This window comes from Crassostrea angulata, chromosome 10 (genome assembly GCF_025612915.1).
Source record: "Crassostrea angulata isolate pt1a10 chromosome 10, ASM2561291v2, whole genome shotgun sequence".
NCBI lineage: Eukaryota > Metazoa > Mollusca > Bivalvia > Ostreida > Ostreidae > Magallana > Magallana angulata.
This window is the reverse complement of record NC_069120.1, coordinates 14,993,661-15,017,573: the sequence shown is the minus strand read 5'-3', so window position 1 is coordinate 15,017,573 and position 23,913 is coordinate 14,993,661. Positions and strand designations below refer to the sequence as shown.

Below are 23,913 nucleotides of genomic sequence, written 5' to 3'. Positions count from 1 at the left end.
AATGCAGTTCTAAATTATACATGCACTGATGCACACCTTCAAATGTAAGATTCCTAAATATATGTAGTGTATAGAATTAGTTTAACTATCCTAGAAGCAGGGGATTCGACAGGCGTTGTGCGCTCTTTTGAACATCATGGTCAATTCTACAGGAAAATGGATCAAGGATTAACAAATTAAGCATTTACGAATGATGCTGAGGATCAAAGTTTAAAATAAAACACAGTTAATTGCGCATTGAAACTTTTATTCCAAGTGCAACAAATAAAATTATAATGAACTTTTATTTATACAAAAAACACGTGTTCTTTAGTGTCAGTATATGGATCATTTCTATATTGCGTCTTTACATGTAATTAAATTAAAATTAATGGACATTTCATTTCTGTGTAAACAGGACCCCCGTTTCTCCGACATAATATTTAGACATTAAGTCATATATGTATTATAAAAAGATTAAAATCCCTTTAAATCCCTTATTAGCATTGAAATTTTTAAACGAGGGTACTTAAAACATGAGAAATATTAAGATTAATTTGTTTTTTTTTTTTGTGATTGATCGTCTTTTTAAAAGATTACTTTTGTGGTAACACAGTAAGTATACGTTGTCAGGAAAAAATCATAATAACCTAGGTCTGCACACATGCAAAGTAATATTGTATTCGTGAAATAAACAATAATCTTCGTATAATTTAAGAATTTCCTTAAAGCCTCCCATTTGCCTAACTTCACGTGCAATAGACTTTATGTTAATTTGATTGCACAATTTACTCCATCTCAAATTAAACATGGAACCAAATTGCCGTAATGGTCAACTGAAAGTCCGCAAACCAATTCTAACCTTAAAATAAAACAAGACTGGAAGTCATAGTGAATCTAGTCTTTGCATTGTATTGAAAATCTTCTCATAGACAAAGAGATGTCAGCCCAAAACTTTTTAATCCTTTATGCATGTTTAAGCTATGAAACGGTCGTAAACTCATATCAGAAACTATCTGCATTAACTGTGCATTCAAATTGAATAACGCGTACTAGCGCGTTATTTAAGCATTGCGTCATTTTTTTTTTAAAGATGTGGTATCATAACTGCAACGGTGTGTGCATACAAATTGAATAACGCGCGCTAGCGCGTTATAATAATTTGTTTGCACACACCGTTGCAGTTATGAAACCACATCTTTCAAAAAAATAACGATTCAATGCTTATATTTACGTTTTTGAATATTTATTTCCTTCCCGCAAATATGATTTATTTTTAAAAAGCTCTATCTTATTCAACGAGTAATGCAAAATTAACGGAAGAGCCATTGGAACAGCCGGATATGGGGACAAAAATAGTGCACAGCGCTTTAATTCTAATAACAACATTTTGTTTTTCTTTCTGTAATTTAATGAATTTACTTTTGGCATACTAAAATTAATCAATTGAGTTCATATAACTGTCAAAATATATTTCCATCAATGAAATATTAATCAACGATAGTATAATATCAGGTTGTGATCCGGTTTGAAGTCGCGAGAAGAGTCAGACGAGTTCATGTTCTTCGAGAAATACTGAAGGAATACTGAATCTATTCATACGCACCAGATTTGGTCATAGAGTCTTCTGTGTTATGTGTAAATATCACTCAAATCAACCAATGCAATTTAATAGAGGGAAAGAAAGTGAATGTAAATATGAAAATTTGTTTACTCTCACCGTTGCAGACATGAGACCACATCTTTCAAAAATAATGATTTAATGCCTATATTTACATTTTTTTTAAAAATTCATTCCCTTTCGGCAAATTAAAATTGATTTTTAAAAACCTCTGCCATATTCAACGAGTAATGCGCAATTAACGGAAGAGCCATTGGAACAGCCGGATGTGGGGACAAAAATAGTGAACAGCGCTTTAATTCTAATAATACAATATTGTTTTTCATTCTGTAATTTGATAAAATATACCTTTGATATACTACGAAATTAATCAATTGAATTCTTTTAACTGTTAAAAAAATATTTACATCAATGCATACATGCCAACTTTTGAAAATCTCCATGGGGGATTTTATGCGGGACATTTTCCTAGAAGGAAATTTCGCGGCATTTTGTCGTGTAATTGCTTTGTATACTATAAACAATTGAATTCTTAGAAATGCATCTGTTTCTTTATCTATTTATCATTATTCTAATGTGTTTATCAAACAATCTCCTCTTTCAAATGAAATCATAAATAAAGTACATAACTTTATTTTCATATATTAAATCAATCTTTATTAAATCAATCTTTAAAATCTCAACAAACAATAAATAGTATGGTATATAGCAGTTCAAAAAGCACTAAATTCTGTAACGCAGTTGGCAAACAGGACCTCTGCTCTTGTGACATCTACAAAATAAAATGAATAATTAATTAAATTAGTTATTAAAAAGCATTTATGGGTCAAGTTGCTATAAAAAGTGAAAGAAAGTTTTTATAATTGTTTCCTGGCTTAAAATTCTTAAGAGATATTATATACTAGCTTATTAAAAAAATTTAGTTACCTTTATCTTGCTCCAATTTTGATTTCACAAAGAAGTTGGTAGCAGCATGTGGCTTGATGGATGGCTGTTTTCGTGTTCTTTGTAACATCATTCATTCCACCATGGTCTACCCTAAAATCCCTCAAAATAAAAAAAAATTGTTACTCATAAAGTTTAACATATCTATTCTTCTTGTAGATAATTTATTATAGCTGTCAATCTCTCCTTGTGTCATGTGCACACGATAGAATGAACCCTGTCAATAAATATATTCAGTTGTACTAAATATAAGCTAAACATACCTATTGCACGGCAATATACATGGTTGTCATCCAATTACGATCCCGATAGTCATCCCGAAAATCGGGAACCTTCCTCCCGATATCGGGATGAAAGTTTCGTTTTCTTTGGTGGTGTAACCACAGGGACTCGTCACGAAGTTTTTTCAACCTTTTATATATACCACCTCTATACTATAAAATACACTATTATATATACTATTTTATAGTATAGAGGTGGTATATATAAAAGGTTGAAAAAACTTCGTGACGAGCCCCTGTGGTGTAACCCCATTCTTGTCGAAGTTTGTGTAAAACGTGTGGCATTTTGCTATCCATCCCGATACTTCCCGATTAATTACTATCAAAACACGCTCCTCATTAGGTTTGCAAACACCCAGACACAGGTAGCGTACAGGTAATTACACCAATTCACACATCCCGATATACACACACGCGATACAGGTAAACTTAGGTAAAAGGTAAAAGCAATGGCGGTCATAATCCCGCTTTTTGATTGGTTAGCGTAGACAAGCAGCGCGGGATTTGAAATTTTAGATGAAAATCGGGACTTATTGTCGTAAAACGGGTTGGATTTTTTGAGAATCGGGATTTCGGGGTATTTTGACAATCCCGATCGGGATATCGGGATTTGTATTTTTGACGACGTGAAATCGGGAGAATCCCGCAAAAATCGGGATAGTTGGCATGTATGCAATGAAATATCAATTCGCGTAAGTATAACATCAGGTCGTGATCCGGTTTGAAGTCGCGAGGAGAGTCAGTCATGTTCTTCGAAAAATACTGAAGGAACATTGAATGTATTCATACGCACAAGATTTGGTGATGGGTCTTCTGTGTTACGCGTAAATATCACTCAAATCAATCAATGCAATTTAATAGGGGGAAAGAAAGTGAATGTTAATATTCCTCTATAACAAGTGTTCGATAAATGGTGTACACACATGCATTGTCGTAATGTAGTCCGAGCATACGTGTATAGCGTTTTCAAGTTTTTGTTATGTAATTGTCCTTCCTTCGCAATTTTACTCGGTTAAAAAAAATCTAACAAAAGAGATAGATGAGGACGATTGAACTATATCATAATTTTCTGATAACAACTTTTTCTACAATTATTTATTACGTATTCAAACCGATTTCGAAAACACCATCTAGATTTTTAAAATCGAAATTTAAGGAAGGAGTATTCTCGTTATCAAACATACTTCTTATATTAAATAAGAAATTCATGAAATTTCGACAATCAAACGGATCATATTACCAAATGACTTTATCAGTTTAATCAAATTTGACCTTTTTGTTTTCGTATAAAGGTCAGGTCAAGGTCACTACCTTTTTCCTCGACGTAAAGGATGATAAAAATAAGTGTAGCTCTTTGCACTTCTGTAGACATTTGTTTAAGATTTGAAGATTCTATTCTTCAATAAAATGATAGAATATCATAATGTCTATCAGCTTATACTACTAAATTGGAATAAATATTTATACTAAAATTGATTTTGCTTAGCCCGCATTTCCTCTAATTTTTCTCCAAGTGTGAAGAAATATTGATTATTTTTTTATGCTCCCAATAATAAAATATTTCTGATTTTTATGTATTATGACGACTTTATATAAAGATATAAATTGTAAGAAAAGCTAATATATTGACCATTTAATCAGAGAGAAAAACTGATTTCAGTGATTTTTTCCACAAAAATCAATGTATAGAATGGGCAATTTAAAAAGCTTATAAAAATGTAATTTGATGGGCAAATCATATTTTGAAAACATATTCTGAAACCCAAGAATCATATCATTAATTCACATTAGTAAAAAAATCCAACATTTAATGTTATTGTTTTTAAAATGCTAGAACTGTCTCATTAATCTGCAGCAATTCTGAATTGTGAAACATGTGATATTTTTCTACGCTAGTATTACGCCAAAAATTTAGTCCTTGTTAGATTCTAAACATTGATTACTTTTTCTATACCAAGTTGTATGATAGTAAAAAAGAAAGTAAAAATATACTCTTTTAATTTCCTTTCATCTTGATTTAATGCACAATTAATCAAATTTACGTTTGACAAGTCGAAAACCAAAAAACTCCTTAACGGAAGCGCAATTCATCTATAATTTTCTGAACTTCACCTTTCCCCCTGACCTTAACTTTACCATTGTGCTGGGCGAAAAGCTCTAAAGTTTATTCTAATGAATTGCTGAATTCCAATGACAATTTCAAAGTCATGGTAAAAAATGCATTTACCGGTATCTTCATCAACTCTTAAAAAATATATATATTATTATGGACAAGAGCATTTGAACTGGGGTTTTTTTTAAATCCCATTTTTCCTTATTTTACAGCAAGCTTAATAAAAAATGTTCCAAACATTTCTGGAACCTCAGAAAAAGTACTTCATTATGACAGCATTTAAACTGTCTTACTATTTTCAGACTTGACTTTGTATCTCGGACCTTTGCTATACAAAATAAGCTTATAAATGTTGTTTCATGTTTATTACCATGGTATCATTTGGTAGGGTATTCATATTTTATGGTCATAGTTCTAGCTTAAAATGCATTGACCTCTTTTTGACTGTTCTAGTTTTGTCTAATACGCGCAGATGATAAAAAAAAAACCTTCATTCGCTTGTAAATGTCTTTTTCTGACTTGCCTGTCCTCGGGTATGCCTCAGAGCCGTTTAAGGGCTGATACCAAGACCCATGGGAATGGTGCCTCGTGGAGAAAAATATAAAAATGCAAGTCCAAATACTTTTAAAAAGAAACCTCTCATCATTTATGTGATGAACTCAATTAAAATGTCACAAAAACAGCATTTATTATGCATAATTCGGTTTGAAATGAAAGTCATGGAATAGTGACATTAAAATATTATGTTAAACACACATTAACACTGCCATAACATGAAATATTTCAACACGACACATATGTCATTAAAACTTCTCTTTATTTACATCTATTTGACTTAATCTGCTATTTTTAAAAACAATATGAAGCATAACGTTTGTGTTTATTATGAAGGGAGGTTCCATAATGATCAAAACCACATTTTAGAATAAAAGTTCTGGAAGTGGACAAAAAAAAAGGTTGACCAACCTCAGACACAGGTATTCTGCTATGAAAAATGCAAAGTCCCAGCATTTTTAAAATTGTCATTGCACTGCAAGAAAATAACAACGCTGTAAAATAAGTCTAACACTTCTCCAATATAATGTATCCGAAATTTATTCGATTGAAAAAGTCATTAATGTCAAGAGAAAAAAAAGCCAGAAATAAAATGGTTGTGTCAACCAAAACGTATGATGATAAAATAGTCCATGTATACTAATCCAATCCCGCCCCTGCACCCCAGGAGTGGTGCATTAGCAGGCTTTGTGGACTTCATTACAACTTCATAACATTCTACTGAAAGCGATGCATTCCATAAGGTTAAGGTTTTGTATCATAACTGATGACAATATTGATCCCACCCTAGGGCCGAAAACATATTTTAGAAGACACTTTTTTATAATTCAGGTAGATAAATTCATGGACATCGTGACAGTTTAATTTTTTTCTCACACTTACCGGTATCTAAGAGTTGAGAAAATTTTCGAAGATTTGAAAAAAATGTTCACTATAAATCCAGACAGAACGCACCCTAGTTGCCTAAAACCCTGATCATGGGATCATAAAACACATTAATTTGATAAATGGCTTAATGCACATGGTGAATTTTATCTCTTATGTGTGGAAGTAAAAAAGGTTTTTAAAGATTTTTAAAAATTTGCCTTTTTTAAATATGTTGTCCCTCATCCAGTAGGTCCCAAGGGATTTCAGAGTCCAATCACACGAAATTCAGCATGTACATTTAAAATATTAAAAGTACACGTAATTGGAATTCTATTCCCAAAACACTTTGATGATTCCCAGACATTATCATTACTGTCTGTGTAGTAACTAATTAAGTTGATGACATGATGAAAATCATCAATCACACTGTCTTAATAGCTTTTTACTTTCACTTTCTGAAAGTATGAAGTTTCACTATATTTAATCCACTTCTTATTTGTGTCAAAATAAAAAAAATTCTTTAATGAGGTTAAGATGACTCACTACACCTCGAAATTGTTTCTTAAATCAGCTGAAAATTACTTGATTATGGATAAGAAGTATATTATAAGTCAAAAAGGCGAAAAAATGCCCAATTTTGGATATAAATTATATTTTCAAAAACTTAAAGTACTAAATGTGAACAAAAGCCCTAGCAGATTCGAACTCATGATCTGCACTTTACAAGCTCGATAGTTTAACCCCCCAGCTATGACAATATTCAACCAAATAAAGGACTATGTGCGGTATGGTCAAATATCTGCCCCCGATTTCAACCAATTTTTAAATAGTATCGTATAAAAATAAAATCTTCACAAATCATTGTATAGAGGATGCCTATAACTTTTATCTTGATTTTAGTCATCATTGCTCATTCACTTTTTATCTATGACGTCACCAAAATGACCTATTTCCCGCAAATTTGCAAACAAATGAAAATATTCTCATTTTTGCTCTATATTTTGCATTCGGAAGTATAGAGCGCAGGTCTGCTCAAGTGCGATTTTAACATATTTTTTTCTTCAGATAGTTATACACATTATACTAAAAAATGGTACTTGAGCAAGCCTGCGCTCGATGTTTCCCAGTCGAAAAACCATCGGAAAACACCCATATTTTGATAAAAAACATCAATTTATCAAAATAATGCAATCTTCATGACGTCATTTCTACTTTATGACGTCACTGTGGTGATAACCTTTTACACCTATATTTCCAATATGATTTTAACTATCTTTCACCTTATTTTTAAAGCTCTATCTAAAACTTTGATTTTGGGGGCAAAAAATGCATAAAACCGCACTTAGTCCTTTATACAGTTCTTAAAAAAATTTAATCGAAGAAAAAGCACGCGGCTTTCCTTAAAAAATGAAACGGAAGTATGCTTGTGCATTATTGGTAAACACTAGGTGATACCACGGGAGTGGTCTCAAAAGTTCAGGCATGATCGTAGGCAGCTCGGGGAAAATGCAAAATGTTGATTCAGGTAAATATAGGTATTGCAGTAAACTTATACACACCCCTTCGAATGTGTTCGGTATGTTTTCTTTAACGTTGCTAAGTATGTAATTAATCCAGAGGTGCTCGAATGAAAGTTCACGAGACTTCACCGAGATTTGTTTAGTTCCTGTGAAATTTCGAGCGGAAGTACAAGTGCTCGGGTAATATTCTCAAAATACGTAAGTACTGGTCGTTTTTCATATCATATCCTACTTTGATTTATGTTAAAATATGAAAATCTTTTAAGATGTATGTCTTATTTCACTATCTAGCGGTTATTTATACTAAACGATAACTAGAGGTACTGTGAGCAAGCTCACAATTGATACCCCCTGCTAAGAAAAAAATCATAACGCATGTATTTTTGCTATTATAGAAAATATTGGATGAATCTATTTCACTGTCCATTTTCTATAAATAACAACTGCTTTATTTTTGAAAACTGTTAATTTTTAGCTTCTAATATTTCCATTAAAACAAGACATGACACAGACAGAATTTAGCTTTTTTGAAACAATGACCTTGAACTTTCTCAATTGACCTTGGGTCAAGGTCATGACACACCCTTTAATCATAAGCAATCTTTGTGTGAAGTAAGAACTTCCAATGTTTCCCCATAAGAAAGATATGGACCGGACACGAATTTTGCATTTTTTCTGTCAGTGACCTTGACCTTGCCCAAATGGCCTTGGGTCAAGGTCATGACACACCCTTAGGTCATAAGCAATCTTTGTGTGAAGTAAGAACTTCCAATGTTTCTCCATAAGAAAGATATGGACCGGACACAAATTTTGCACTTTTTCTGCCAGTGACCTTGACCTTGCCCAAATGACCTTAAGTCAAGGTCATGACACACCCTTAGGTCATAAGCAATCTTTGTGTGAAGTAAGAACTTCCAATGTTTCTCCATAAGAAAGATATGGACCGGACACGAATTTTGCACTTTTTCTGCCAGTGACCTTGACCTTGCCCAAATGACCTTAAGTCAAGGTCATGACACACCCTTAGGTCATAAGCAATCTTTGTGTGAAGTAAGAACTTCCAATGTTTCTCCATAAGAAAGATATGGACCAGACACGATTGCACAGACGGACGGACGGACAGACAGACAGACGGACAAGGTGATTCCTATATACCCCCCCCCCCCAAACTTTGTTTGCGGGGGGTATAATAATCAGAACAGAGTTATCGTTCGTGTTCAACCACGTGTAGAGTGGTTGAAAATATAAACAATGGGTTGCTTAATAAAATCATAGCCATGTTTGATGCTTGTAATGTGCAATACCATGTTTAAAAAAAATTATGGGTGTCTGTTTTGCATAAAAACTTAGTATATCGAGCCATTTTCAATTAACTTTCTGCATAAAATAGTATACAATGTAGTCTGTTTTACTATTGATGCTATTACTAGGTCAGGCGCGGATCGAAAATTAATACTTAGGGGATCTCTACTAAGCATGTTAATTGTTGCAATAGCAGACAAAAACTATTTTTGTATTGTTACATCTATTTCTAGAACACATTTTTTTCACCAATTAATGAAGTAAAAGTTTAAAATCAATAAACCTCCCTAAATTTTATATTTGACCTCAAGTACCTAGATTCTATGAAATAGACTATAAACACGTGGCGCGATTTTTACTGCGAAACTGAAAGGGTCAAACAAAACCACCTGGTCTAAAATTTAAATGACAATAACATTCGCAGGGGTGATACAGTTAATCAAGAGTGTTGGCCAATAAATAGAGCATAATCTCCGATTCATTTTAAAAGTATGAATGAGTATGATTAAAATCTTTAATAAACATATTTGATTTTTGTGCTCAAAATACACAATTTATTCAATATTAAAGTATTTTATCATGTTCAATATCATAGTTGACCTAAATATTTTTTTCTTTTCAAAAAAAAAAAAAAGGAACTAAAACTGTAAACATGTTTATTGTCATCAAGATGAACAAGACACAATATTCTAAAAATTGTTTCATAGGACTTATATAAAGGTAGTTCTTAGGTTTTCTAATTTAATTTTCTAGGTTACATCACAAATCTTCTTATTTTAATGGAACTTTAATTTACATATACTGTGGCAATTAGTGGTTTTCATCTACCAAAAACCTCTGACAGCAAAATATTTAAAACAAAGGATTTATACCACTTTTGTATTTTACAAGAATTATTTGTTGCATTTCATTTACTTTACTTTTGTAAAATAATGCTGGCTGAAAATGCAGGAAAGAAAAACCGTATCTAAAATTTATTAATGGCATTACTGAATCACATACATTTCCTATTTCAACATAAACATAATTGTCATTAAACTTTCAGGTAATCTTTCCAAGTATTTTTAAAAAATGAAATAACCACTATGACTGCATTTTCTTACAATACTGAATCTGTATCTACAGATATCTTAAAGAACAAGCACTAATACATAATATGAAAATGCCAATTCCATAGAGCACCATCATTTTTTGGTCAATTCTAAGAGGATACCATTCAGCATACACATTACATAATTCTCCAATCAGCAAACACACTCATATCATACGTCTGCCTTTCTTTTTTGACTCTTCTCTGGAGTTCTTGAGTAAATAGTCTCTTCTGTAAAATATATTTTTTAAAATACTATACAAAAATCTTTTCTACAAAGGACAACCTTTCAAATGTTCCAGTTTCATACAACATTTAGAATCCCCTAAAGTAACGAATCATTTTTAGTTTGATGGGGTATGGTCATCTTTTTGGTCAAATATTTTTTCTTTTTTTCTTACCAGTCTGGGCAGACTCCGAAAACGGAGTAAATTTCTCAAAAGTAAAAATCCTCCGAAAAAGGAGTACAGCGCATGCGCAGTTAATAAAAATACCATATTTTTACGTGAAAACAAGGCACTCAGGAGAATTGATCGTGCAATGCGGATTATTCATATGCAGGTCTGAAAATAAGTTTAAATGTTTTATAAGACATGTTTCAACAGAATGTATTTGACAAAAATATATGTTCGTTGGGCAAATCATGAAATTTTATTTGCTGTCAAAGTTGGTCAGTTCTGTTGGTCAATAACAGTGAATAAACTTATGTTTTTTCATGAGTTCACTATGATTAAAGACTATTCATGGGCTAGGGTGTAAAATAAACTAATACTGCAAGTTTTATATCCTGTTTGTAGTCATTACACCGTTCTGTTGATCATGTGATGGCTCGCTCAGTTGGCACTTCTTAAAACCTTGTATACATCGTAATTAGTCGTATTTTTTTAATAACATCACCTTCATTTAAGGCTTGAATACTTATATAAGTGCAACATTTAAATTTCCATCTCCATTCTTCCAAGTTTAAAATACGCCGAGCGTATGGTTGAACGAGACTAAATTGAACTCCGGCGTAGGAATACAAACGACTACAAAAAATATCTAAATTGTTCATACTATTCAAAACCTGACTATTTTCAAGGTATTTATAAATACGTTTCCTTGAAAATAAATGGTTCAGCATACAGTACACCAAATTTATCTGTTATTTTTAAGATCTAAGTCTTTAAGCGGTGATGATTTGTGCTTAGGTCCAAACACTGTTTCACTTTCGGTTTACCAGAGTAACTGCATAGGAGAGTTGATTAAAATCAACTCCCAAAAATAGAGAACTAAAATTTGGCCAAAATTGTGACCAAGCCTTTTCATGTTTTATTGGAGAAAGGGTTAAAAATATCTTCGCCAAAATACATTAACCAAGTCCTATTAATTTAATATCAAAATATATTACTGTAAAGTGGTTATTTACGCTGGTGGTTAAGTATGTTTTTTCTACACTCAAATAATACACGGGTATTAAATATGCAGATGCATAATTTACCACTCTAAAGTTATTTAAACCATATGCACGGGGGTATTTTACACCGTTTTAAGCTTACCGCTTAAGTAGTCAGGGGTAGTCCAGGGTTTTCATTGTTACATCATAAAATAAATTAAGTCGTCCAAACTTCTCACTAATTTCAGTTGGGGAGAAGTAATAAAGTATAAAATTTTGCCATAGGTTGGTCCTCAAATAAAACTATAGTACTTTTTTTGTAATTTTCCCAATTTAAACAGTTTACACGTCAATTTTCCCAATTCCACGGACCCTGGACCTAGTTTAAAAACAGTAGGAAAACCCCTGGTAGTGAAAATTTCCCCTATGTGTAAATAACCAATTTTACAGTGGTATATTGAAACTGTTTCAAATTTATAAATGTGTTCTTAATTCCTACCAAAAAATATTCACCTTTTCTAGGCGTCCTTTTGATTTCATGTGGCCATGCTTTTTTACATCCTTGCTTCGGACATTTCGGGTTCTCCTCTTTTTCAAACAGTTTGCTAGCACAGTGAAAATGAAGTTTAGTGCCACATGACGGACAGGTCTGGCCCTACAAAGGAAGGACAAAGATGTATACCAATAATATCTGATGGAAGAATTATAGAATTGCCTCTTGCATATCTATAGCCCTTGAGCTACAATCAACTGATGGGCATGATCAAATGTGATGACTACTTCACAGATCATCAAAACCAATTAAGAGTAAAAACAGTACATGTACAAGAATGATTTACTGGTCAACCTTTAGACAGAGTTTTTTGCAGATGTTACATTTCTCCACATCGTCCTGGTAAATCTCCAGTATGTACTGGTCCAGTTCCAGGAGAGATCTGGTGGCCAGACTTATTTTCCCATGAGTCTGTAGTGAATAAAAATCATCAAAACAACCAGGTAGAAACATGCAGAAGTGATGTTTTAATTCTTTTTTGTTCGTGCCCAATATTCTGAATATCAGTAATGCTCAAAGATGCAGATTTTTTTTTTCATGAAAAAGATAAGCCTCAGCACGCACCATTTTGATCCACTTGTTTGTCTCGAGACGAGACAGGAGGTCCTCTGCATCATCTTTAGACAGCTTTTTGACATTTTCCAGTCGGCTGACGAGATTTAGTGTTTCGGTGGACCCAACTTCAGCATTGTCCGAGGCAACAATAATTTCTATCTATGATACAAAATATATTTTAATACAAAAGTTACATCATGAATTATTAATGTGAATTATGTGTAGAATTAAAATTAGTTTACTTGTTTTAAATCAAACAAAAACACTCTACATTCAAAATTTATAATCAAACCCATGTAGCAAAAGAGCACATGGCTCAGTGGTCATAAGTGTTAGGCCAGTAACCCGAAGGTCGCTGGTTCAAATTCAGCTGTGGTCACTTGATGTTGTGTCCTTAGACAAGGCACTTTGTCTACATTGTCTCAGTCCACCCAGCCGAAACTGGGAGCTTACACTGGGAGTTAACCTGAGATGGACCGGTGTCTCATCCAGGGAGTCATTGACTCTCATCCACTACGCACTAAGGAAACCAGGGATAAGCACCAGCACTGTTCATGTGCATTTATGGCTAGGAGAACAACTGAACTTTAATATACATTGTATTAAGAATATACAATGCTCTCTTTCCTCTGTTATGAGTACATATTTATACTTACAAGCTCTTCTCTGTTATGACTACATATCTATACTTACTAGCTTTTTAAAGAATTCCAATTCACTTGGTGTATAATCTGAAGCAAGCTTAGTTATCGTTGACTCACTAGTGCAAACCTGTGGAAATAAATATAAAAAATTGCCCAAAATCTTACATGAAATGAATAAAAATGACATTGACTTTAATTCTATTGCAATAGTCACCCCTATTATTTTACTTTAGATGCAAAATTCATGATCAGTGATCATTGTTATTGAGAAGAAATGCTGTAAACACATTACCAGGCCATATGAACTTGAGCCATCGTCTTCACTGACCCCTTTTCTTATCTGCATGTGAAAGGGTTCTATGTGGTTGTTGATTGTTCTCACAAATTCCAGCAGTGGCGCTTGGGCTTCTCTTTCATTCTCTGGGTGTGGTACTGCAATATATAACCAAACCTCCTCTTTATTTTAAATTCAGCCTGTCAACAGTCATCAACCTCTCTGCAGTAAAATGCCCAAAAGAATTAACAAACAATACAACATTCTGATCTTACTATTCCCCTCCCATTTACAATGTAAACTTCATAATGGCTGTGTAACAAAACTAACAGTATATAAATAGTGCCTGTTTGGGAGGGCAACTGTTGAAATTGACACCCCGAGACAACCATTTTCAACCGAGGCGAAGCAGAGGTTGACAATGGTTTTTGAGGGGTGTCAATTTCAACAGTTTCCCTCCCAAACAGGCACTATTTATATAATGTTAGTTTTGTTACCCTCCCAAACAGGCACTATTTATCTTATTATACTGAATGTCTTAATTTTAAAGAAAATTTTCCTGCTTTTATAAAGAAATGAAGTGAATTCTACAGCGAACCGTACACGCATGATTTACGCGCATGTAACAATTTGTTGTTACCCGTTGCTAACGCTGAGGGTAATAGAATGGATTACCAACTGCGTCGAAACAAATCAGATTTCAGTATTTAACATGAAAGTATAATAATACATTTTGTTACCCCGTTCAATTATACTATAACATATAGGATCCAGATAAAATACAAAGAAAGCAAAATTCTGTAGACAGCATACAGGTATACCGAAATCACATCATTACATTTACATGCATGGTATAACTGAATTATTATAACAAAAGTACTTTTGTACTTCAGACAGCATATCTTGAAAAGTTGTTTGACTTCTTTGGCATTTAATATTCCTCTTGACATGAAAGACTGAAGGAAAAGGCGATGTCCATCGTTCATCTGTGTCATAATCTAAATTGTTGAAAACAGAGAAAACTCGAATTAAACAATACCCAGATTGGTTTTTTTTATTCATTTGTTTCGCTTTTTTTTTTATTCATTTGTTTCGCTCTTTAAACAAAATGTATATTTGAAAATATGAAAAAATGACATATCTTGACTACTTATAGAATACCTTAAACTCTGATTCGATCAAAATAGGCCTACTTAAAAATGTTTCGGTTTACGGTGTGAAGTTTCCCGCTCTTTGTCATCACTTTAAAAAATCTCCAACCCATTTTGCTCGTTCCTATATATTTCAAAGAACAGAGCTTTAAAACGTTATTTATGATTAAGATACTTTATTAAAAACAAATTTTATATACTCACTTTAAAAAATACATCCATAAAAATTAAATTCGTTTAATACATAATACATCTAACATAATTAGAGATTATTTTTAAAATGGCGACCACCAGACACGTGAAACTCAACTCTGGTTGGAAAAAATTGGATTTAACCCCAGATTTGTTGTCTGACAAGGAGTTTGAATCATTGATCAGCTGCAAAGTAATAACAGATTACGAAATAGTGGATTCAAAGGACTCGAAAAAGAGAAAGTTGTCAGTAAATGTAAGAAAATGAAATGTACACTCTAAGGGACGCAACTCTATAATGTTGATATTCTGTCAAAATCTCTCTCTCTCTCTCTCTCTCTCTCTCTCTCTCTCTCTCTCTCTCTCTCTGTGTATATAAATTAAGAATTTTTATCTATGATTAATCATTTCTCCTTTTTAAAAAAAGAAATTAGATTTTATCAAAACTTCTGGACCAGACACCAAACGTGACAAAGCAAAGAAACGGGAAAAATCTAAAGACAAGAAGAAAGTTAAGAAATCAGCAAACTCAAACAGTGCAATTGATATTTCCTCTATATTGTTGGAAGACAGTGATAATCCTAAAAGTGCAAAAGAAAAAAATAAATCGAAATTGAAGAAAGATGCTGTCAAACAGAAATCACTTGAAAAGAATGGTCCTTGGACTGTAACTTCTGTGAAATCAGTTAAAGACCAAAATGGTGATTCTAATTTATCAAAGAAACTGAAAAAGGCAAACAAACACAGTTTAGTGGGAAACATATCAAATAAACCAAACCCTAACAAAAGTGAAAAGAAGACTGCCAGGAAAAGGAAGGAAAAATTTGGTAAGAGAGATGTTTGATAATGTCATCTAACTACAGTATAATGTTTTTATCTCATATTCTGACATGAATGTTTATGAAACATTAAAAAATATTTTTACATTTCCTTTGAAGTCGATAGTTATTCAAGTGAAAGAAAAAGGATGAAGGTAATGGAAGAATCGGAGGAGGAAACAAAATCTCCAGATGATGGCAAGATTAATGGTAACTTTTCTGGGTGTACTAAGGCGTGATATTCCTGTGATTTCCAATTTACTTATTCATTTGTGTTTGTACATATATCTTATAAACTACATTCAAAATGTTTTAATATTGCAGAGAAAATGGCTGCATGGAAAGATTTATTTGTGCCAAAGGAAGTTCTTCAAGCTCTCTGTAAAAGCAAATTTTTTGCTCCCACTCCAATCCAAGCTATGGCTCTGCCCAGTGCCATTAGAGACAGAAAGGATGTCGTAGGAGCAGCAGAAACTGTAATAGTTTATTTATGTATATTGTTTTTCTCAAAGACTTATGAAGAAAAATAATGACAATTTTAAAAGATAGAGAAATGAAAAAATGAAATCCTTGTTATTGAAGATATTCATAGGAAGATGTTGTTAGATTTATTATTTTTAATTATCTCATGCATTGTTAATCATGATTAAACTCCAAGACTTAAAATTTTATTTGTTTTTTACCAGCATAAAAGGACAGCCAGGAAAATTTAATGTTTCTTGCTATTCAGTCTAAACTTTGACAATCATTCAATTTATCTGTATATCATGCCAACAAAGAAAAATTAAATTTTTAGTCAGGTAGAGACATTTTGACAGTTTGGTGGGAGTAAATTTATTGTTGGCTAAACAAGAAAAGGAATCAACACACATGTTTTGTTTGTAGCTAAAGAGGTATGTTTTTGTCCTGATGTTTTGTAATTGTCATTTGTATTATTACTTAATTTTAGGGAAGTGGAAAAACTCTAGCTTTTGGAATCCCAGTAATCCACAACATTCTTTTACGCAAAGAAAAGCAAGCTAAACATAGCATATCATCAGATGATGAGGAAGAGTGTGAAGAAATGAAGGACAGAGAAAAGGAAACAGGAGAGGAGGAGGAAGATACTGAAGAAAAAGGAAAGGAGGATGAAGAAGAAATAGACATGTTAAATGATGATGATGATGATGATGATGATGATGATGATGATGATGATGATGATGATGATGATGAAAACATGTTTAGTGATGATCCTGATTTTGAAGGGGAAGAAAACCATAACTTGGGGAAGGTAAACATTTGTGACTTTCTTTACCATAACTTCGGGAAGGTAAACATTTGTGACATTCTTTACCATAACTTGGGGAAGGTAAACATTTGTGACATTCTTTACCATAACTTGGGGAAGGTAAACATTTGTGACATTCTTTAAATTACATGTTATTTCTTTTTCACATTCATGTACATGTATAAAATTTCTATAGCTTTGAATAGTCAAGATATAAAATATTGTTGACTTAATTTGTATATTACACTAGATTTAATGCTTCTTCTCTCCAGTCCTTGTTTGAGATGCTAGTATTCTGTTGTATATTAGGTGGGGGATTTAGGCTGTGTGAAGGTGATAGATGATGCTGACTTCTCTGAACTTGGCTTACCTGATGCAGGACCACTCCTTAAAAAATCCAATAAGTTTCCATTGGCTCTGATTCTCCAGCCAACCAGAGAGCTGGCTGTTCAGGTCAAAGATCATCTACAGGTGGCAGCAGCATACACAGATATCACGGTTTGTTCAGTTTCTTATACAGTAAAACACGATTATAGCGAACACGCTTATAATGAATTGACGCTTACAGCGAAGTGAATTTCATTCCCCAAGTCTCTATTTCATGTTGTAAACTTGACGGATATAACGAATTACGGTTATAACGAAGTTAACTTACCCGTACCTGGGACTTCGTTATAAGTGTATTTTACTGTACTGATGTTTTTTTAAATTATAATACCCCTCCCAACAAATTTGAATGGTGGTGGGGGGGGGATGAGGAGGTGTATTATGATAGTTATAAAGTCACGATAGTTATAAAGTCATGTAGCAACCTGTTACAGATTGATATCTTTCACACAAAATACAATACTTTATTGTCCAAGATGACAGGTGTAAATTTGACATTGACATGGTTTAAGATAAACAAAGTCTATATTAATATCAGAAATAATACACTGATATATCAGTTTTACTTTAAACTGCAATAAACATTTGTAACGTAACAAATTAATGGAAACATTTTCATCTAAAGAAACACTGTAATGTATTTTTGTACAAATCTGTTTTATGTAAAATTGCTTTACATGTAGATCGCTCCAATCCTTGGTGGAATGTCTGCAGAAAAACAGAAGCGGATTTTGAAAAAGTGTCCAGATATTTTGGTCGCCACACCCGGCCGATTATGGGAACTGATGTCACAGGTAAATAAATCCACTTTAGTACATGCACTGACATATTTAGTGTTTGTCAGAATTCAAAGTCAAAGCTAGATTACTCCAGATTTTGAAAAGTAGTCATACTGCCTGTAGTTTTGCAATTTCAAAACTTTGAGTTTGACATCCATAACCTGTAAGATTTTTCTAAATGCTAGATAAGATGTAATTTTTCTTATCAATTAAACTTTTTGAATAGATTAAAGGTAAACAGAAAACTGATGATAGATTTTGGCATCATGAACTTGTGCAGTGTGATGTCTGAATTGATGTGGTCCTTTTTATTTTGTTATCTTGATCAAAAGATCAAATAATGTTTGATGTGTTAAGTGTACGGTATCACCATGATTTAACAAGATAGTACATGTACTGTATAAAGAAATTCCATCCATATAAATGTTGATCAACTGTTTTCATCAACACTATGTTTTACTTTTAGGATCCCTATTTGTCTCGCATTGATGAAGTAGACACTTTAGTTATAGATGAGGCTGACAGAATGATAGAGAAAGGTCACTTTGAAGAACTCACTCAGATTTTAAACTACATTAACAGGTAACTGTATAGAACAAAAGAATTAGTTCTCGCTACCGGGTGTATGATATGCTGAAAAACTACCAAATTTCAGCATTTCTGTTTGTTGGACTTATACTGTTGGATTTTTGTATTGATTTACCGGGGTATGTTTTCATACTTTCAGGAATGAGAAGAAGAAAAACACACGACAGACATTTGTATTTTCTGCTACCTTGACCTTGGTACATAGTGGTCCTCAACGTTCATCTCGCAAGAAGGTGACACTAACTGAGGAGAAGAAGCTAGGTATGGGTGTTTGAAATTTGTTTCATGATGAAAATAAAATTATCTTCTAAATACTAGATATCAATTCTGTAGATGACTGTTATAGAGAAGTGTGTCTTCTATTGGTGTTTGTTGGTATCTTAGAAACCCTGATGAGTAGAATTCAGATGAGGGAGAAGCCGAAAGTGATTGACCTCACCAGAAAGATAGGGACTGTGGAGACTCTGACAGAGGCAAGGATCAACTGTACGCTGGAGGAGAAGGTAACACACTGGACAAGTGTGTGGGGGTGGGTTAGGGGGGAGGAAGGTAGAGAGGATGTGATTAAAGTTTGGGTTATTGGATCTACTGTACAATAGAGAAGTATGTAACATTCAGGACTCTTGTTGGTGTTAGAACAAGGATAAAATTGATTAGGACATCAGAGACTGAAGGAGTTTATTGGTGTTAGGCTGGTGGTACACAGGATCAAGGATGTAAATAATTTTGCTCTTTTTTTTTTTTACTTTTTTGTAATCAAGTGCTCTTAATTAATAAGAAGTCTGGTGTTTCTGAAAATTGAGGAGAAATATCATTTTTTCATTTGCAGCATTGTACCTACTACTGAACATTAATTTTATTATTCTGCATTAGTACTGTTGATTTGTTACAGGATCTATATCTCTACTACTTCCTGGTCCAGTATCCAGGGCGCACCTTGGTGTTTGCCAACAGTAAGGATTGTATCCGTCGGCTTATATCCATATTTACACTCCTTAAGACAAACCCTCTCCCCCTACATGCCGATATGCATCAGAAACAGAGACTGAAAAACTTGGAAAAATTCACTGGTATGCCACACAGAATTCATAACTTATATAAAAAGAAGTGTAAATCCAGTATGTTGTAGTATATGATACACATTATTACTGTATATTTTTCAGCCAATGACAATGCAGTGTTACTGGCATCTGATGTGGCAGCTAGAGGACTAGACATTCCCAATGTGGAGCATGTCATTCACTACCAGGTCCCACAGACTGTGGAGGTGAGCTGATTACTGTATAGTAAGGCAGAGACAGATGTTAACATATTCTTTTAAAGAATGGAGAATTTTACAAAAACGATTTCAATTTTTTTTAATTTTATGATATGAGAGAGAGAGAGAGAGAGAGAGAGAGGAGAGAAAGAGAGAGAGAGAAAGCGAGCAAGTATCATTTTGTCAGTATTGCTAACAAATCAATACATGTATATAAATTTACATTTGAATTTTTGTCAGAATTACGTCCACAGAAGTGGCAGAACTGCTCGTGCCATGAAGGAAGGATTAAGCGTCATGCTGATCTCTCCAGATGATGTCAAAAACTATCGAAAAATTGTCCACACCCTCAACAGAGGTTAGTTTCATCCAACATCCCCATTGTGTGTTCTTATCCTCACATTTTCAAAAGACTTGAAAAAAAGTATTCATGTAATATAATAAACTAGAAATGTTCTGAACTCTCATGCTTATACATGTAATAGGTGTATAACCTTTATGACATAAACCAAACCAAATTGGCATCAGAAACCAATAACCATAAATAAAATATTTTATTTTCACAGATGAAGATCTGCCTATTTTCCCAGTTGAACATCAACTTTTGTCAGTTCTTAAGAAAAGATTGAATTTGGCAAAAAGAATTGATACAGAAGAACATCGGTGAGTGATCTCCTGCTGTTTTGATCTTGAGAGTGTTAGGATTGAGTTTACCTAGGTATACATGCAACTAACGGAGTACCCTATCCTTGCAGGTTTAACAAGAAGAAGAGACAGAATGAATGGTTTGAGAAGGCAGCTAGAGAGATGGATATGCTAATGGATGATGAGGAACTGTATCTTTTATATATAGAGTTATTTCCCTCTACAGATTTCATTATTTCATTGTGTGTGTAGATATATAAGTTAATTTGTAAGAGTTGAGCTGTAGTATGCATGCTATTTTTGCTGTACTTTGTCCAACTATGTATTGGGATCATCATGCTAGCCAGGCTGTAAATACAACAGCCTTTTTATCCATACACAGTCTTTGTTCTATTTTCAAATTAAATGCACTCGGAAGGCTTATAGAGGGAAAAAAAGTTTTGAATATCAGTCACAAACTCTATAGGCTCATATGAAAGATTTGAAATGTTCCACTTCATCACTACAATACATAGACTCAGGACTCTGCTCCTTCTCCAGTTTTAATAAGTGTAGCCTTTAATTAGTTCACAATTTAGTTGCTCATAAAGGTCGTGGTTAATTACCATAAGTCTTATTTGATTGACAGCTAAAACTATGATTGGTGTTTTAATAGTTTTTGCCTGAAGGGTTGATGTCTGTATAAATGAGTGTTAATCCTTGACCTGTTCAGTCTATCTGACCTAGGCGATTCTTTTGAGCGGTCTGGGAGGAAACAGGAACTACGACAACTGAGAACGGAACTAGATCAGATGCTGAAACAGAGGCTCGCGCCTCACACCTTCTCTGGGAAATACCTGACCCAGTCCGGGAAACTGGAGCTACCAGCTAATGAAGGTACGCTGCCACGTTTATACATACACCTGAACATTCCCTATATCGAAATAGTGAAGGGTATTACAGTAAAACACAGCTACAGCAAACACTCTTTCAATGATTTTTCATGCATACCAAGCCTACAGTTTAATTCCCTTAATCTTATACATGTAATTGTATTATAAATCAAAACCATGTAATGCTGTATAAAAGTTTTTATCAAATACATTTGTCAATACATTTCCACATTTGGTTGATTTTACTGGTGGTTGGTACTGTTAATAGTTAGTATAAATGATTGGTTTATGTCTTTCTTATTATATTTTCTTGTAGAAAAGAAAGATGCGATAAAGACTCTCAAAAAAGACAAAAAGTTACATGGTGATCTGGAATCCAATCAACAAAGCAAGAAAAAACTGAATGTAAAAAAAAAATCAAAATGGAAAAAGAGAAAGTAAAAATAAAATGTTTTTATTGAAATTAACAATTGTTTTGTTGTCATTTAGACCTCATGCATATATGTGTTCTCTAGCTGTTAACCTGAAAAGTTAACAAAATCATGATAGTGTTAAATTACAGCCGTTACGTTCTGAGGGTAGCCTCAGTATTAGATACAGATGTGTATTTACATATATTTTGCATATAAAGTCCTAAAGGAGGACAAGTGATCAGAGACATAAATATTATTGTTATTGTTACATGTATTTATGTATTATAAATAAAGAATGGATTAAGGCTTTTAGGACATGAATTCAAATGTATTGCAAATCTGAGTAAAAGTTTGAACAAACCGAGAACTCCCGGAATTCCCGAGAAGTCTGCGTGAAGTTGTTGTAAAATGTCGGGAGGTGCGCTGACAGCGTACAGAGCGTAGTTCATACCGCAGTGAATGGCGCCACGGATGAGCTCCATGGGCACGTAATTCTCCACCCCTCGGTCGTACACATACGTTACCCAGTTCACCGTCGACGCCGGGGTAGTAGAGCCGGCGACCGAACGGTAACTCCGGTACGTGAAATAGTTATCGCGGACATAACTGAAAGTACATGGATATCAATTCATAGATACACGTAAAATGCGCTGAAACGTTTGGCTTAGTATAAGCGGTACCCATCAACGCATTTTATAAAAAAAAATAGATTATAAAGATATTGTATGCAACATTGCTGCATGATTTATAGTCTTATATGTAAAAATAATCAAGGAACTAAAAACAGAAATCCGAAAGGTTTTGAGTCTCATTCAAATCATATACATTACTGTATATTGAGATGACTAATAAGAATTATTTGTAAACCAAAATAATTCAACTCATTGCTTTTGAATTTCTTTAAAAATGTTTTTACAATATAGATTTACAACGACATCGCTATCGGAATTTATCTTACCACTCTTTTTATAACAAAAAAAAAAATGAACATAAAATGAATAACAGAACAACCAAGAATTTAGATGATTTAGGGCTCTATTGTACTTGATAAAAGCAACTTTAAATGTTCCCATGGCATGTCATGTAAACTTGCATATCAATTGGTTTAAACGTTGCATCAAGCTGTAACTTATTCTCTCTTACACAATAGTATATGTGTGTGACTTAATTTGGTTCCGATCTTCGGAGTATCGGTGACTTACTGTACTAGATAAGGACAACCTTGACCCACGACATATGACAGGGCCCCTCGCTGGCTCACAGAGATCTCCTGTCTGTTCGGAATCCCTCGAACAATCCACTGGCTTGCACCCAGCATCACAATAACATACAGCAGATTCCCTGTCATTCTACGCCGAGGTTCCCTCTGATCTCTTCCTTTGATAACGCGATAAAGGATTTTAATATCTCTCTTTGAATTTTCCGGGTTCTTCAGTGTTTTCTTATCTCATACCTACGTTTGCAAACGTTAAGAAATGCCAACAAAAGATGAGGTCTGAAATGTGTTAATGTACGATATGTTTTTATTGCGAAGTTGAATTATTTTCTCTAAAATCACTGCAGTTCATAATGTTGGAATGCTGTTTGACACTCTTGAGAGTTTTACAGTACTGTAAACAAAACATACCAAGAGCTCAACTTCTCTCGCGTGATTTCCGAGATAAACTAGCAACAGATTCCGTGTTAATTGGAGTCTAAGGAAAATCTGAGAAATAATTGGAACATTTAGAATGTAAAAAAGAACAGAAAAATAGGGTTTTCAAAATTTTTATAGATTAAATCAACTTTGGTGGTCCTTGTTTAAAAAGTAAAACTTGCGTTGCCTACACTGATAGCGCGGCAACATCATGATGCCAATTTCAATCTTAT

The 23,913-nt window shown here is 33.5% G+C and overlaps 3 protein-coding genes and 1 long non-coding RNA gene across 4 annotated transcripts; 1 reads left to right on the top strand and 3 right to left on the bottom strand.

The window, feature by feature from the left end:
- Positions 1-2,078: 2,078 nt before the first annotated feature.
- Positions 2,079-3,528, bottom strand: LOC128166593 (uncharacterized). The gene is made up of 3 exons (XR_008241160.1): positions 2,809-3,528; positions 2,528-2,647; positions 2,079-2,372 (listed from the first exon to the last, which is right to left on the bottom strand). It is a non-coding gene; the product is annotated as an uncharacterized LOC128166593 (long non-coding RNA).
- A 6,724-nt stretch (positions 3,529-10,252) lies between these two features.
- On the bottom strand, positions 10,253-14,928 carry LOC128166592 (non-structural maintenance of chromosomes element 1 homolog). The gene is made up of 8 exons (XM_052831864.1): positions 14,836-14,928; positions 14,555-14,672; positions 13,693-13,832; positions 13,450-13,527; positions 12,766-12,915; positions 12,496-12,612; positions 12,162-12,303; positions 10,253-10,504 (listed from the first exon to the last, which is right to left on the bottom strand). The coding sequence occupies exons 2-8, from the start codon at positions 14,667-14,669 to the stop codon at positions 10,446-10,448; spliced, it is 801 nt and encodes a 266-aa protein (XP_052687824.1). The 5' UTR covers positions 14,670-14,672; positions 14,836-14,928; the 3' UTR covers positions 10,253-10,445.
- Positions 14,929-15,080: 152 nt separating this feature from the next.
- On the top strand, positions 15,081-22,112 carry LOC128167359 (ATP-dependent RNA helicase DDX24-like). Its single transcript, XM_052833039.1, has 17 exons — positions 15,081-15,273; positions 15,445-15,844; positions 15,956-16,045; positions 16,160-16,311; positions 16,785-17,105; positions 17,412-17,600; positions 18,173-18,283; positions 18,735-18,850; positions 18,996-19,117; positions 19,241-19,359; positions 19,749-19,926; positions 20,020-20,123; positions 20,355-20,472; positions 20,681-20,777; positions 20,870-20,950; positions 21,472-21,635; positions 21,948-22,112. Exons 1-17 carry the CDS (start codon positions 15,106-15,108, stop codon positions 22,070-22,072), a joined length of 2,655 nt encoding a protein of 884 aa, XP_052688999.1. The 5' UTR covers positions 15,081-15,105; the 3' UTR covers positions 22,073-22,112.
- On the bottom strand, positions 22,070-23,482 carry LOC128167361 (uncharacterized). The gene is made up of 3 exons (XM_052833041.1): positions 23,247-23,482; positions 22,406-22,650; positions 22,070-22,154 (listed from the first exon to the last, which is right to left on the bottom strand). Exons 1-3 carry the CDS (start codon positions 23,390-23,392, stop codon positions 22,150-22,152), a joined length of 396 nt encoding a protein of 131 aa, XP_052689001.1. The 5' UTR covers positions 23,393-23,482; the 3' UTR covers positions 22,070-22,149.
- Positions 23,483-23,913: the final 431 nt, after the last annotated feature.

Bases quoted from the DNA above. Each gene is read 5' to 3' on its own strand.
- LOC128166592 (XM_052831864.1), bottom strand. From the start codon at position 14,669: ATGACACAGATGAACGATGGACATCGCCTTTTCCTTCAGTCTTTCATG. The intron at 13,528-13,692 runs GTAATGTGTTTA...TTATTTCCACAG, and splicing joins GCTCAAGTTCATATGGCCTG to GTTTGCACTAGTGAGTCAAC. The intron at 12,613-12,765 runs GTGCGTGCTGAG...TATTCACTACAG, and splicing joins CAAACAAGTGGATCAAAATG to ACTCATGGGAAAATAAGTCT.
- LOC128167359 (XM_052833039.1), top strand. From the start codon at position 15,106: ATGGCGACCACCAGACACGTGAAACTCAACTCTGGTTGGAAAAAATTG. The intron at 17,106-17,411 runs GTAAACATTTGT...GTTGTATATTAG, and splicing joins AAAACCATAACTTGGGGAAG to GTGGGGGATTTAGGCTGTGT. The intron at 18,284-18,734 runs GTAAATAAATCC...TTTTACTTTTAG, and splicing joins TATGGGAACTGATGTCACAG to GATCCCTATTTGTCTCGCAT.
- LOC128167361 (XM_052833041.1), bottom strand. From the start codon at position 23,392: ATGACAGGGAATCTGCTGTATGTTATTGTGATGCTGGGTGCAAGCCAG. The intron at 22,651-23,246 runs GTAAGTCACCGA...ATGTACTTTCAG, and splicing joins GGTTGTCCTTATCTAGTACA to TTATGTCCGCGATAACTATT.